Source organism: Leptopilina boulardi, unplaced genomic scaffold (assembly GCF_019393585.1).
Source record: "Leptopilina boulardi isolate dan_hultmark-lab unplaced genomic scaffold, ZJU_Lbou_2.1 LbouV2_354, whole genome shotgun sequence".
Lineage (NCBI taxonomy): Eukaryota > Metazoa > Arthropoda > Insecta > Hymenoptera > Figitidae > Leptopilina > Leptopilina boulardi.
Window position 1 is genome coordinate 599,119 of NW_026137923.1, and position 17,617 is coordinate 616,735.

The 17,617-nt window shown below is 29.4% G+C and overlaps 1 protein-coding gene across 1 annotated transcript; it reads right to left on the reverse strand.

The window, feature by feature from the left end:
* Positions 1-4,934: 4,934 nt before the first annotated feature.
* LOC127286432 (uncharacterized) lies at positions 4,935-5,318 on the reverse strand. The gene has a single exon (XM_051312857.1). It carries the CDS (start codon positions 5,316-5,318, stop codon positions 4,935-4,937), a length of 384 nt encoding a protein of 127 aa, XP_051168814.1.
* Positions 5,319-17,617: the final 12,299 nt, after the last annotated feature.

Sequence of the window (17,617 nt, forward strand, 5' to 3'; positions counted from 1 at the left end):
TTTGTTATGCCAACAAAAAATACTCAACCAAATTTTTTGGTTGACTCAAACAAATAGTTTGGTTGCTTAAATACCAACAAAATTTTGTTGTTAGCCCAACCAAATTTTGGTTGCTTTGACTAAAAATTTTTCTCAGCACAGTAGATACCTGGTGTTATTTTTACTAATGTTCAAAATGAGCCAATGCTAAACGACATAAAATGTGAAGCCCCCTACTTGACTCATTTTTACTGTGGATCAAAATGATCCTGCTGGCTGGATCATTTTGAGCCCGGGTTTTTACTGTGAGTGTATATAAAATGAAATTATAAATTTGTTTAAAAAATAAATTTCTGTTTCTGTATAAATATATAATACATATATTGCTAAAGTCAGTAAATCACTAAACAAATTTAAAACAGCAAACTACTGCTTTAGCCTTACTACATAACATTTTTATAAATAATTTATCATTTCGTTTCAGAAACAGCCATTTTTGTAGAATTCCAATATATATCAGAACTCGTTGAGTTTGCACACGTGTATACTTATGTAATTCATGTCTCGTCATTCCACTCATGTCTGAAGGAAATTCTACTTATTTTATTGGATTGTCTCTCATGCGTTTTCATAAATGTAGATTCCTATGACGAGTATGGTTTATGGCAATTCTAGTGATCCAGTTTCACATGAAATGTGATCGTGTCCATTCACCGCACGTCTTCGAGAGGTTTCCCGTTTAATACATTTCACATTTCTTATTCCACAACTGTCTTTATTTCATCCACTGCGGCAATTATTATTGTGCAAAAGAAAAATGATCATATATATATATATCCAGTATGTTCTACTAGATTCAAGAATATACCAGATATATTTTCTATAAATCTGCGAGAAGGATGTTGAACGCCCGCGATATCTCCAGACGTGTAGCTACCTTGTATTATTTAGCGTTTATTTACATTTCGATAAATGTTATTTTGCATTTGAGTGATTATAATGCTTATTATGTCAATATAGACAGATAATCAAATAATGTTGGAGGTCTTAATAATAAGGAAACGTCAACAACGATTTATTCAATACAAATATGTGCCGATTTTCTTCAATTGATGTTTGATTAAGATTTAATTATAGACGATAAATATTTTAAGAACATTTTATGTTTACCGTATTTGTAAACTTAGATGTATTTATATATTTCTTATTTTTTCATTGTTTTTTTAAATATATTTTCATTAATACATTTTTTATAATAAAAAAATTTGTGATTCAGTGAAAATGTTAAAACACGAAATTTTTCTGTTAGTTGGTATTTTAACACTTTAGGAGTATAATTCACTTTAGTGAAATAATTTTCACTCCAATAGAGTGTAATTTAACTCTTTGGGAGTATATAATTTCACTCCAATAATGTACTTTTTACTCTACAATTGTGAGAAATGCAATTACCGTATAGAGTATAATTTACTCCAGTAGAGCACATTTCACTTTAATTGAATGTATTTTAACTATACTGTGGAGTTTAATTCACTCCATTAAAATAATTGTAACTCCAATAGAGTGTCATTCAATTCTTTGAGAGTATAATTCGCTTCAGTAGAGCAGTTTTTACTCCGATTAAATGTAATTCAACTACTGTGGTGTGTAATTCACTCCATTATAGAAATTTTAACTCTAATGGAGTGTGATTAAATTATTCGAGAGTATAATTCACTTCAGTAGAATACATTTCTCTCTACACTGAAAAAAAATTTATTTGATTCAAATATCGGTGTATTTGGTTATTATCAAATAAATATTTACTTCAATCAAATATTTTTTATTTGAATCAAATAAATGGTATTTGCTTCAAATTTTGAAATATTTGATTGAAGTAAATATTTATTTGATAATAACCAAATACACCGGTATTTGAATCAAATAAATTTTTTTTTAGTGTAATTAAAATAAAATTAAACTAATCATGAAGTATAATTCACTCCAATAGAGTATTTTTACACTAATGATGTGTAATTTAATTTGTTGAAAACTTTTGGCTCATTGTTTGTAAATTAAATTATTTTTATATTAATATTTGGTTAAAATAATCAATTAAAATTATTTTTTCTATACAAATTAACATTTAAATTAAAATCACTTAATTAAAAATTCATCTGATGTAAAAAAACGTCATTGTAACAGTTAGAAAAAATATTTTTTTGGCAAATATAAAACTAAAAATAATCATAAGATAATAACTTGGCGAATATTTGCAACATTTTGTACTGAGGAGATTTTTTGTGTACTTATTACGATTCTGTAACCAAATCCGATAAATTTTACGAATTTTCGTTCGCCATATTGGATCCGTATAATTTAAAATTTTTGAAAACTGACATCAGATTCGTTGTCAGCGACCCCAAAAACCACTGACTAATAAGTTTTAGCCGAATCGGATGAATTTTAAGAATTTTCGTCCGCCATGTTGGAACTGCCATTTTGAATTTTTGAAATTTATAGTTTTCACTTATGCTGCAATTCAGATGAAGAAAGTCACTATCTACATTTGTCGCTTCGGCTCACATTACTGAATAACGACTTAAGCGACAAATCTATAGTTTTCCATCGGGACTGTAATATGGTATGCAAAATATATTACCTAGTGTGCTAATTTTAATGTTAATACAGAAGTGTTTCCTTCACCAGGTTCTTTTTTATTCATGTTTATGACCTACCTCACGTTTTTAGGTGCATTTATAGGTTATATTGGAGCCGTCATATTGGATTTTTTAAAAGGCCAGATAGTTTTTGAAAGTACTTATATGTATACCAATAATTTCCGAGTATGAACAATAATTTTAAAAGCTCTGAATTTTGCAGAGAAGGGTGGTCCGGTTGGCGCGAAACGACCCATATATATATATATATATATATAAAAGTAGTTTCTTTCTTTGCAATGGCGTTATAGTATACATATAGGAAGGAAGACTTTCAACTTTGAAAGTGTATATATGTATAGTACGAGAGATCAAAGAGTGAAAGAGAAGAGCAGCTGGTCGTCGCTATATGTACGTGGACACCACACAACGTACAGTGACTGGGACCAGTCGTACGTTATATCGATGGAAGAAAAAGGGGGAATAGCGAGCAAACGATTGCCAGCCTGGAAATCAGCACCGGCAAAAGCATTGGCAGCCGCCCCAATAAAAACTCCAGCCTCTGTCTCCATCACCGACCGACGACGACTTCGACGACGACGACGATCGCGCTCTCAAAGTCTCTGAAACAGCCCAGAAAACCGGGCGAGGTCCGTGTTCCCAAGTTTGACAGAACAAAAGACTATCGACCAACCCTTCTTCTCCTCTTTCTCCTCTCCTCTCCTACTTCTCTTACCACTTTACTTCACGAGTTGTACGTGAGCTCTCAACATTTCCTTCTCTCTTTTCTGCCAAAATAACCTGTCCGTACGTCCTTTTTCCCCCTTTTATTTTGAACGCGTGCGCATGGGACATTAATGGTGACGAAAGTCCAGCTACTCGGCAGCCTTCCCCATTTCCTTTGAAAATCCAAAGAGACACGACAAGATTCCAAGGCGAATTACAATTTGATTCGGCATTTTCGTTGTTTGAAGTAGGTATTTCAAAAAGGCATTGGGGACAATTTTTTTTTCTTAACTAATTAGCAGAATTAATTTTAATATTTGCATTTGTTTTATATAATTTGTCAGGATATTTTGAATTAGATAGTATCGATAGTATTAGATACTATTTATAATTTATATTTATATAATAATGATAAAATAATTTGGCAATCTTTTTGGGACTTAGATAAGACATACATTTTAGCGTTTCGAGATTGGTATATTTATTGGATCGGCCCATAAATAATGTATTGTTTATTTTTCGAGAATTTTCCACTATGCGATGTTATAATAATTTTTGTTTATATTTATTTATTTATTTTTACACGGGCAGTGCCCTTTCGTACAAATGTACTTAATTATAAAAATATAAGATGCAATGACTCGGCGAAACATTGAAACATCAATTCTCAATTAGTACCAAATAGCTCAGTACGCAAGTTGCTTATAAATCTACTTAAAGAAATACCATAAAAATCTATGCTATTATGGTGTTCGTTGGCTTCTCTTGTAATTCTGATCACAACAGAGTTATCTATATAATTTAATCTTTGCACTGACTGCCTGAACAAAATTGAATATCTAGATGGTTTATAAGGGACAGCAAAGTTAAGTAGTGATAGAAGCGGAGGACAATTTATAATACCATTGATACTGTTGAACATGAATAACAAATCAGTAAATAAGAATCTGTCAGTCAATAGAGGAATGTCCAATATACGTCTTAATTCCGTGTAATCATGACTATATCTATCATATGGTATCCCCGTTCTTCTAGCAACAAATCGCATGAATTTATTTTGAACACGTTCAAGAGGAATTATTAGATATTTCTGATAAGGTGACCAAATTAGCGAAGCAAATTCAATAATTGGTCTAACCAATGAAAAGTATAATACCTTTAACGCCAAGACATTTTTGAACCGCGAAGCGTTTCTGGTGACAAAGCCAAAAACTCTAGTCGCATTATTAACAACATTTAAGATATGTGATCTAAAATCCAACTTTGAGTCTAGCGTAACTGCAAGGTCTCGGATCATGGACACATCAATAACATATTGATACTGTTCAAATTCTCTCAGTCTGCTGAATGAGACTATATTACATTTTTTTATATTAAGAAACAATTTATTGTTTGATGACCAATTATAAAGCTAATCAAGATCTGATTGAAGATCAATAGCATCTTGCGCACAAGTTATTATTTTAAATAATTTAAGGTCATCGGCAAACAAAAGGCATAAACTATGTTTAAATATAGTTTTGATATCATAAATAAAAAGCAAGAAAAAAAGTGGTCCAAGATTCGATCCCTGGGGTACACCAGAGGTCGCTAAAAAACATCTGAAAACTCATGTTCAACACGTACCGATGAATATCTATCATTAAGATAACTCTTAATGCAGATAATTAAATCCACTGAAAAACCTAAAGCCTCTAGCTTCGACACCAGAATCGCATGATCAACCTTATCAAAAGCTTTCGCAAAATCAGTATAAATCACATCCACTTGAAGACCTTTTCCGATATGAGATGCTACAAAGTTAGTAAACAGTGTTAAGTTAGTCAGTACTGATCTTCTTCTCATAAAGCCATGCTGTTCATCAATTATCAAGTGTTCCACCTGCTGATAAATCATATCAAAAACAATACTCTCAAAGACTTTAGGTATTGCACTAAGTAATGTTATAGGACGATAATTTGTTACACTCTTCATATCCCCGTCCTTGTGAACCGGTACAATAAAACCCCTTTTCCATTCATGCGGAAATACTCCCGATGCTAAAGATTTATTAAATAAAATAAATAGCGGATAGACAAAAACAGAACTGCATGACTTTAAAATCGCTGGAGGAATGTGATCAGGACCTGCGCCTTTTTTAATATTTAAATTTTTTAATTTTAATAATATCATTTCCTTTGACATTGTGAAAGTATTAATAATTAAGTTATTATTGTAGTTGAAATCAGACGTAGGCATTCCATCAGATGGTAGATTATAAACAGAACTAAAGTGACGACGAAAACAATTAGCAATATCTACATTAGTATTCGCACACACATCAGCATATTGTACCTCTCTTGGAATACGTGATTCACGTCGAAACGAGTTAACATAATTCCAGAACTGTTTAGGGTTAATTTAGACAATGCTTTAAAAGTTTCACGCAATCTAGAAAATTCCTGATAATCTAGAAGGTTTTTTGTGCATTTATAATTACGGTGTGCAATTTTTTTCAAACAAATTAAGCGTTTTAACTCATATGTGAACCATGTTGAATAGCTATCATGTTTGACTCTTTTAAGTGGTACAAAAAGATCGAAAGCTAAGTTGACTTGATTGTAAAACTGCTCCATCCAAATTTGTCGTATCAAACAAAGAATTCCAATCCAGATTGTTAAGATAAGTATAGATACCACCAATATTAGCTATGTCAAAATTATATTTAAGATAACAAGAAGTTGGTAATAAATTGTCTACATGTTTAATAAGATTATGAATAGTAAATATTAGAGGAGGATGATAACTATCCACAGGTAAAATTGGGTCACTTGAGTCAATCAACGAATAGTTTAATGAATTATATAATATTAAATCAAGAATAGACCCGTGCGAATTTACAAAAGTGTTAAGTTGCACCAAGTTCAAATAATCGAGACAATCAGACAGGTGACTAGAAATGTCTTTACAAAGTCTAGAAGAGTCTGTAGCTGAAGTACAGGATGGTCCCTCATGAAGTTCAGCATTCCATATAACATTAGGTAAATTGAAATCACCAAAAATACAAAATGTAGCACTAGGATATGAATTATATGTGTCCTCAAGAATGGAACAAACCGTAGAGTAAGTAGCAAGATTTGAATTTGGTGGAGCATAAAAAGCTCCTAATATATATAAAATAGAGTTTTATATTCTTCGAAATAAGTTTATAATTATACTTTATTATTGTAAAGACCTTTCTATTATTGACCCATCCCTTCCTTCTATGATAAGGAAAAAAGAGGTGAGGTAGAAATCTCTATTAAATAAAGGGTCTGTTACTCTCTGTTCTTCAAATAGTTCAATGTGAAATAAATTTAGTCCTAATCTAATCTATAGAAATCTATAGATACCGAGACCGGGATGAGTTCTCTTGTCCACTATAATAATCGCAAACAATGTTCACCGAAAAACTTAAAATTTTAAATAATAAAAAGAATATTATTGTAAGTCAAATTGCCAATTTTATATAATTTTTGGCCAAATATCTTGATGAACAACCAAATGTTATGAGATTAGAGAAACATTTAGAAAAACTTAAATCTGTTTACCAACACGGAGAAAAATGGGTTCATTGTGCAAACAATTTTTGGATTGTTGTCAGTAGATTTGTTGATATTACAATTCAAAATGTTAATATTACAATTCTGATTGTTGTTAATACAATTGTACGTTGTTTTAATAACAATACGAATTTTTTGTTGTCAGTTTTGTTCAGTTTGCAAATCCGTACAGTTGCAGAAGCAAACTATCTGCCGATTGCTGATGGAACAATCCGAATTTGTTCAGCTGACAAGTTTATTGCCACTTTTGCTTTTATTATTAGACAATTTCATCGTTTATCGGTAAGTTATACACGGTTACTATTGAACATAACCTCACCTTAAAAAATACAAAATGCATATTAAATATTATTTAACAACAAATTTTAACTCAAAATAATCTTTTGGTTTCAGGTCGAAGAATTTGATTCAGAAGCTGCATGTTCCACAGATTTTAATGCAAATGAAACTTGTAAAATCTGCTATTGATTATTTTAGAAGGCGAAGAAACTGAACAAATTGTATTAGACGGAACAAAGCTTTGTTAATACAAACAAATTGTATTGCCGATTTAACAATTTAGTTTTGTTATTTCAACTGTTCCATAACAATTTTGTTTGTTCACCGAACAATCCCATTTTAACAATTTTTTTGTTCCAACAAATAGAACTGCTGGTTCTATATTGACAATCCGGAATTGTTGTGTGGACTTAATTTTTATATTCTTTTTTCTCCGTGCATCATTTGACGAAATTCAAGAAGAAATAGAGTTAATTGATTTTGAAAACTCACATGTTGACGACTTGGTCATTGAACGATATTCTATTCAAAATGAGTATTTAGACCTCGTATCAAACGCGGCAACAACTATTAAATTCACAATTACCTAATGTTAGTAATAGTGTAATAAATCATTCAAACGAACAAAGATCTTTAAATAATGAAAATAACCAATAAAAACGTAGAGTAAAACTTCCTCAAGCAATACTCCCCAATTTTAGCGGCCGTTACGAGGATTGGTTAACTTTTAAAGATTCCTTTACATCGTTAATTCACGATCAAGATGATCTTAGTAATGTAGAAAAACTACAGTACCTATAAAGTCAGCGGTAACTGGTGAAGCAGCTCGAAAAATATCAGTATTTCAGAAAGAATCTTTTCATTCTGAAAATAAATTTTGAACAAATAAGATTTTGAAGGTTATGTTTTTATATCTAAATACTAAAATTATATAGAAAAAGAAAAAGAGAGCTTCTTTACCCTATTTCTGTCATATGATATTTGAAATTGTGAAATGGCCATAAACGCATATCGAAGTACACCTATATATCATATAGAATAGAAAGTGTATCAAAACAGGACCTGCGCACTTGTCTAGTTGGACTGACTCAGTTTACACCCTGAGTTCAGCCTTAAAAAAAGGCTGAAATCAAGACTTTTTTTTAGTATGTGCCATTTTGGACCACATCATATCTGTTTCTATAACATTTTGGTAATTAAAGTTTTTTTTATCGTGTGACAAAAAATACATTAAACTCGCCGTAATGATATGAAATGAAGAAACATAAAGAATTTTGTTGGAACTTACAATTACTGTGAGAAAAGTACTTTGCTCATGTATACATATATATATATATATATATATATATATATTCCCCATTGCAATTCGTTGAAATCAATTTTCGTTATTTACACTCCAATTAATTGTATAGCCAAGAAACGAGTACTCTCGATTCGCAATTTCACGCAAGAAGGCGTGTGCTGGAATTACAACGGCCAACTCTTCTCGAGAGATGGTTGACAGCATTAAAAACTGGACCAATTTTCAGTAATTTGTACACGATAAAACTGTTGATGTCCGCACGTATTATATAGCTGTTTGGCGGCATTTAAAGGTTATTATTGGCCAGTACAGGAAATTTTATATGTATAACGGTGTGTGTGCTATATTTAAAACTTACAAGACATATTTAAACACACACTCAAAATACTGCCGTGTGATATAAAAACTTAGTTAATTGACATTTTGACGAAAAATGAGTTTTTGGTATCAATGAACTCGTAAGAAAAAGCTGCGTCTAATAGTTATAGTTTAAATAATTTTTGCAAATTATTGTTTATAAAAAATAGTTATTAAAAATCTTAAAAACTCCAGAAAATGAAAGAATATTTGATAAAAAGTTAAGGAAAGTACTTTGCGTAGTCCAAAAAACAAATGAGGCTGCGAGCTCAAATATAAGATTTGAAGGAAAAACTTAGTCAAAGGCAGTTGTGTGTTTTTTGTATGAAATAAGTAGTCGAGTCTGAGCGTTGGATTTGAAATAAAAACTTCACATTTGCAGCGCTTGCAATTAGCTAAGTTCTTCCATCAAAAATTGAGTCGAGTCAGAGCCGAACGACTACTTAACTGCAATTCGGCTAAACTCGGATTGTCCTCGGGTCGCAGGCAGTAAGCTGCTGTTTCCCTTGCTTCTGTCAAAACTTCAACTCAGAGGTTATGATTAGCGGAATTAAAAGTGTATCAAGTTGAAATTGAGAAATAAAAAACGAAGAAAATTGTAAGTAAAATTAACTCAGACGTTCTTTTTTTAATGTTTTTAAACTTAATAATAAAGATTGTTCATTTCATTTCAGTAGTTTAAACGTACCTATATTATTATTATCATTATTGAAAATTAACATTGTCTAATTAGTTCTTATTTGGTGAAAATTTATTTGCAGTGTTCATGTACTTTTAAAATGATTTGTGAATTCGTAAAACGTATTATAGAACTGTTGCAACTGTCCCCTTAGCACATGACGTCACTGCAGTTAGCTAAGTTCTTCCATGAAATCAGCAGACCGAGCTCGCGTACCTATTTCGTGGACACTACGCAAAGGACTTTCCCAAACTTTTTAGTTCATATTTGCATTCGGAAAAACACACAAGTGCATTATTTCATATAATTTGTTTAAATAATTAATTTTTTATTTCATAATTAAATAGAGCACCATCATTATACCAAGTATGTGAAGTTAAATTTAATAATTTTTGAATTCTTATTAGTTTTCTGAAAGCAAACAGTTTTTCCCTATTTTCTCGCTTCGACATAAATGTCAGTTAACCAAGTTCTTATATCACACGGCAGAATAATCGTATCGCTTTAAATTTCTAAATTCCAAAAATTCGTTAAACACAAATACAGATGAGAAGCTTTTAACGCTATCAAAAAGTATGCAGTGCATTTTTTGCTATCACGCATGTAAACTTTGCTTGTTAATATATATAGGGACAGCGAATAAGTTTACTGTGAGGTTTAAATTTTCGGTTTTTTGGTTTTTTACACGTCATCAGCTATACCTTTTTAGCAGTTGTAGCAAATATTTTAGTTGTAAGTAAATTTTTTTGTGCAAACATTCGTTAGCATCTATGGCTAATTAATTATCTTTTCCTTGAAAATTAGCTTTAGTAAATTAAATTATTTTTATTAAAACTAGTAAATTTCTAGACAAATTTTTCTAGTCTATATTATGCTGTAAGACTTAATTATCAAATTACAGGTGCTAACTTATATTACACTTAAAAAAAATTTATTTGAATATGGAAAATTTATTTTCCTTTCTATTTCATTTGTTAGAAATAATGTAGATGATTATAATAATAAATTTAATGAATTATTTGGACAAATAATTATATATTTTCTTATATTATATGTTATTTCATTTCGATATCCGGGCATTTATAAGATATGATTATTACTATTATTTCAAAGCTTCTGAAAATAACCACAACTTATATGTAATTAAACGGTGCGAATTTTACCAATTGATTATACATATAATTTTTTTCTCCTACGTAATAATTTTTTATTAATGCAAATAATTTCTTGTTTATGACGCGTAAAATGCGGGCAAAACGAGATGAAATTTGTATTTCATTTTAAAACCTTTTTATATGGGTATTGGACATATATATATATTTATATTACAGACTCATTTTACACTGAATTTTGTGTTTCATTGCAAAATAAAAACTTATTTACATAACTAGTGACTTTTTATATAAGTGGATTAATATGTTTCTTTAAACTCTTTTTAATTTTTAAAGTTTCATTAATAAATATTTCAGAAAAATAAATAATTTGATAATGAAAAATTGGCTACTACCTATAATTTAAGTAAAGATTTTTCTACTATAATATTTCAATTAAATCTGTCTATATTAGTTTCAGAAATTTGTTTTCCCTATTTGAAAAAAATGTCAATAAAGTAATAAACAATTAAACAATTTGAGAGGAAAGCAAAGCATTTTGAAAACTGAAAAGACATTTTTTAATGAAGACCAAATCTGTATCACTTAAATTCTTATATAATTTGAGCAATCTTGAATAACTGCGTTAGAATTTTTATAATTGGAATATTTTGTTTCTCTTTTTATATGTACTTTTTATTATTACTTTTTATAATAAAAAAAAATTGGGTAGCAAATTTTATTTTTTAATTGGCACACAGGAAAACTTTTTACATCAAACAAATGTGTACCGTTCTTTTTTAGAAATACAAATTTTCAGCTAAATTTATTATATGTGATATTAAAAAATTAATAATTATTTTGGTTCAGTTTAATAAATTTTTTTTAACTGAAGAAAAAGTTTGATTTAATAAACCAAACATTTGATTGAACAAACCAAATATTTGATTGAATTCATTAAATGTTTGACCAAATCAACCAAACACTTGGTCAGTTTATTTATTTGCGTTTAATACAACTATAAATTTGAATGAAATTAAATAAAGTTTTTTCTGTGCAGGTGTGAATTGTAATTTTGTCAAAAGAAAAGAAACTCTCAAAAAATATATATGACAAACAATTTTTACAAATTAATTCATGACGTTTTTATAAGCATTTCTCATTATTCTAGCCCTTTATTAAACAAGGTAAACGGATGCTATTGCGTGTTACTTAACGAGGCTTAGCTAATTAACGTAAAATTTCATCAGTCATGGAAGACTCTCTTTTCCATATATTATATTCCACTAGTTCATTTAGCATGAAACGAAATATTAGTTTTCTCCGAGTCCTTTCATTCAGAAAAAAAAATTCAATTTCGCCTTTCAAGAACTGCGAACTATAAACAAAAACTGAAATTCTTGTGATTTTTAACAAATAAATTTTTCAACTATAAAACGAAATTATATAAGGTATATTTTATTTAATTTTCTATACAGACTCAGAAAAAAATTTGTTTCAAATAACAATAACAATAACATAAAATAAATATTTATTTGAATCAAACTTTGGTTTGAAGTATAACCAAAAATTTGTTTATTTAGTTGAAAAAAAAACTTTTCTCTAAATGTACTAACTGTACACTGAGAAAAATGTTTAGTCAGAGCAACCAAAATTTGGTTGGGCCAACAAAAAAATTTTGTTGGTATTTAAGCAACCAAACTATTTGTTTGAGTCAACCAAAAAATTTGGTTGAGTGTTTTTTGTTGGCATAACAAAAATGGTTGGTTAGCTCAATCAAATTTTTTTTGTTAGGTCAACAAAAATGTTTGGTTGATCAAATAAACAGTTTTTTTTTGTAAAATTAAAAATTTTATTCTACCTTATCTCTTTTCTTTTTATCTTTTTTATTCATTTCATTATTTATTTATTATCAATTTAACATTGAATTTATATTTATCCAATTGAAATATTTGTAGACTTTGAAAAATCTCACTTCCGCCTAGGATCGAACCTCTGTTTTAAAACTGAAGATCGGGAGCTTTGACCACTGGACTACCCATCCTTGTAAGAGATTTAAACTAACTGTCCTCTTAAGCTATAAGCTGAGAGCGAATCAAATTATTTGGTTGTCGCAACCAAATTTTCGTTAGGACAACAAACGATCATTTGGTTTTTTAGACCAAACTGTTTTGTTGTGTTAATCAAATTATTTTGTTGTCGTAACCGAATTTTGGTTGAAATTTAAAAATGTTCAACCAAATAATTTTGTTGACCTAAACCAAATGTTTGGTTGTGATAACTCTACGTCTTTGTTTCAGCCAACCAAAATTTGATTCAAGAACCAAAATTGCCTAATCAAACAATTTTGTTGCAAACACAAAATTTTTTGTTTTTCAGTGTACACTGAAAAAAATTTGCTTCGCATTAATGATTATTAACCATAGCAACTTTAAATCTAGTCAGCGTAACCAAGCATCCTAGTCAATTCAGTTATGTAGCTTGGTTAATGTTGTCAAAGTCGATTTAGTAGAATTGACCCCTTGTTTCCTAGTTATATTAACTAAGGTGTTTGGTTAATATCGCATGTATCTATAGTCAATTTTGCTAAAGTTTAATTAGTCAAAGTGATTCTAGCCAATGTAACTAAGATACCTGGTTATTCTGATAAGCTTCCCTAGTCATTCCGACTAATTGTCGAAATCAACTTTGACCAAGATTGCCTCGTGGGTTCCTCTCGTAAGCAGGCAAATTAGTCAATTCCTGGTATACGGGGGTTAGGAATTTTTTTCCAGTGTATAAGTTTAGTAAAAATCATTTTGAATATGTGGTACTTTTTTTACTACTTTTTTTAATTATAAAAAAATTTGTTGTTCTTACCGACGACAGTTTTTTTTAATAGTAAAAATTTGGAATTCTTATAACCGCAGTAAAAAAGAGCCTTTTAACGCAAAATGTCTGAAGCATAACTATTAATAATTTCATCCCGATATTAATGAAGATGGTTCTGACACCTTTTTACGAAAAAAAGGAGAAAAAAAAACTAAAAAATATCGAAAATCCATAAAAATCGAGAAACTCTGCTCATATTATTAATGTAGGGAATAAAAAATGGCGACACTTAAGACAGCGAAATTTATTAAAGCGAAGAAAGCTAACGTGAAGAAGTCATGCATGTTCGAAAATACGAGACAGATATTTATCGCGTTCGATGTGAGTGTATATCGATTATATATATATATATATATATATATATATATATATGGCTCTAATGCAGCAGCTCCTTTCTCTCTCTCTCTCTCGCTGTATATGCAAAGAGAGGTGATATTTCGTTACGTTATGTCTGACCATTGTATCTCGAGTTCATTAAATATTAACGAGAGTCTCAATTTCTTCATTTCGTTGATGAGTCGCCGCGCGCCATCCTAAACCCGCATATAGATTGAAAATTAACTTATATGAGCGCCGACAAAATATACGGCATGCGGCCCTGAACATACACTGGTGCACTTATACGACTCGCGCGTAGCCTACAATTTACACGGCGGGCCCAATATGTGGGCATAAGCTCTGAGTGAATGACTTACCTTCCTATATATATATATATGACCGCAGTGTTTAACTTCCAAAAGTCCTCTAATATCTAATTTGATGCTAATTACAAACACCAACACTTATATACATCTTTTTTTTTGTTGTTTTCTTTTAATTTATGTATTTTAAGTCGTGGAAGATTAAAAAACAGTTACATACACCCCGAAGTAATAATCTTCAAGCAAATCTTATCAATTTTTAAAAATATTTCCACGTGAAAAACTTCCCGTGAGTTAACCACTGGAAACTCTTGTGAAAATTCCTATTGGAAATTTCGACAAAAAAATTTTGACTTATAAGAAAACTTTATTACTTAAATAAGTCGTTTTATTTGTACTCTCTAAATTTGAATCAGCGGAATCTCGCTGATTCTCAGCTATAAGTATACCACTGATTCTAATCAGCTTATATGCACTGATGAATAAGTGGAATTTTACTGATTTTTCAGCGTATATCCGCTGATTGGTACCAGTGGTATACTTATCGCTGATTCAAATTTAGAGAGTAATATTTATGAAAGTAAACATAGAAAAATTTTAGGTTACACTGAGAGAAAAAATTGGTTGGGGTTATCATTTTTGAGGTGACCATTTTTAATTAGTTGGTTTAACTAATTAGTTTGTTGGAATAACTATTTAATTAGTTAACTTACTAACTAAATGGTAACAGTAACTAATATAAATAAGCAAAAATCAAAAATTAGCCTAATCATTTCTTTAACCTAACTTAACCTAACCGTTAACGGTTCCTAATCTAAAATTTTTCTCTAATTCCAATAGGAATTTCCACAAGAACTTCCAGTGGTCAATTCCCGGGAGCTTTTTCACGTCGGTGAAAAACAGTTTTGAAAAACTGAAAATCGTATTTGCAATCATTGACCTCAGAAACCCTCCCACACGCAAAAAAATCTTCACCTAGATCAGCGATATGTTTCACTAAAACAGCGAAAGTTTTAAATATATCGATTAATTTCTGAAAATCCATCCGACATTTTGAATTTTGAAAAACTGATATCGGATTCTTAATCAGCGTAATTTTTTCTATCACACACGCATAGAAAAAATTTGCTGTGTCAGCGAATTATTTGCTGCCACATCAAATTACGTTAGCTAATATAGGGACAGTGAACAAATTTACTGTGGGGTCAAAAAAAGTTTGCTGTGGGAGTAAATTTTTAATAATCAAAACTATCATAGCAAACTTTTTCGTTGTCATAGCCTGGCCACCAGGTGACTCACTTTTTGCTTCTGAATTAGTAAAATGTTACTAATTATTAGTAACTTTTACTAACAATTAGTAAAATTTAACTAACTCTAAAGAAAAAAGTGAGTCACTAATTTAAATTAGTAAACATTTTTACTAATTTAGATGTAGAGAGTATTTGAAATTTATACTTTATTTAAATTTTAGTAAATTTTAACATGAAAATTAGTAAGTAAATTAGTAAATCTCTTCAAACAATTATGAAAGAATACTATGAATCCTTTTAAAAGGTAGTAAATCGCAATAAAAAAAATTACTAATGGCGCAGTACTGGCACCCACTATTGGCGTCAGAGTTGGCGTAACTTTGTGATGATAACATTTTACCAGTATTGGCTGCCAGATTTGGCACCAGTACTGGTAACCACTACTGGTTCAGTACTGGCTGAGTACTTGCAGTTTGGTAATTTATTGTATACAAAAAGAAAGCTTTAACTGTAACAGAGATAAGTTTAACTGCAATAGTGAAACTTATCTCTGCTTCAGGTAATACTTTTTTGGTATAATTGGGAAAAAGTGTCTGAAATTTTCAGTAACCCAACACAAATTAAATATTAATTAAATTTGTCAACTAAATAATTAATATTTTATTATATAAAATTGAAAACACAAAGAATTTTTATTCTTTAATATAATATATATTGCAAATTATTATTTTAAAACCAGTACTGAGCCGATATTGAGCCAGTACTGGCTCAAATAGATTTTCTTTTTGATTAATACTATAGTATACAAAAAGTTCTAGAGGGAACCCGATGAATCCTTTTGTTTAAATATTTTGTTCATCAAAATTTTTTCAACTTGATTTTATGTTTCAAAATTAAAGTGTACTTTATTTTGCTTTTCTGTGGGTAAAATTATTTAAACAAAAAGTTTCCTGAGACCAAGTCTAAAACATTTTGCAAGATTTTCTTTTTGTTTTCACATATGTAATAAACCAAAAAAAATTTTAAACGATCAAACTAAAAATAAATGAATTTGTTTATAAAAAATTAATATTTTTTAAAATAAAATTTATAAAATAAATTTAACTTAAAAAATTAAATACAATCGCAAGTAAAATTGCACAAATGTTATATTATTAATAGTATAAAATATATAATTAACCTTCCTTAATAGAAATTATAAAAAATAGTTAAACCTACAAACTTATATATTTCAATGGTCAATAAAATTATTGTAATTTGTTTCTGGATGTTATTCTAGAGTTTTTTTCCAAAAGTGAATTATAAACAAAAATTTAATGTTAATTTAAAAATAATTTAGATAATTTTTTTAATAATTACCTAATATCAGAAATTTAGTATTCATTATTTATTAAATCATTATATTTGTGATGAGTTAATTTGTAAACTAATTTTGTTTTATGTAAATTGAATTGAATTCAATGTTAATTTATTTATATTTGATATAATAATTAATAAATTAAAGTGAATAATAAAATAATTTAATAGTTAATTGCATAATCATATACATTATAATTATTTTATAAACATTTTTATTTTTATTGAACTGTTTTTATATACCTATTATAAAAAATTTGGTTTTTTAATAAACATATTTTTATATTTATTTTTTGATTTTTTAAAATAATAATTTGCAATATATATTATGAGAAGAAATTAAAATTCTTTCTGTTTTCGATTTTATAGAACAAAATATTAATTAGTTAGTTGACTAATTTAATTAATATTTAATTTGTCTTGGGTTACTAAAAATTTCAGACACTTTTTCCTAAGTATACCAAAAAAGTATTACCTGGAATGAAACTTATCTCTGTTACAGTTAAAGCTTTCTTTTCGTATACAATAAATTACAAAACTGCCAGTACTCGGCCAGTACTGAACCAATACTGGTGCCAACTCTGGTAGCCAATACTGGTAAAATGTTATCATCCCAAAGTTACGCCAACTCTGGCGCCAATACTGGGTGCCAGTACTGCGCCATTACTTGTCAGTATTGCGCCATTAGTAAATTTTTGATTGGGAATCTAGTAAAATTCTACTAGTTCTGCAGTCAAATTTGACGAATTTCTTAATAAAATTGCCAATAGTAATGGTTGTCATTGAAACGGTTGCTATGGAAACGCTTGCTATGGTAATGTTACCATAACAACCATACGAGTGTACGACGGACGGACGGACGGAC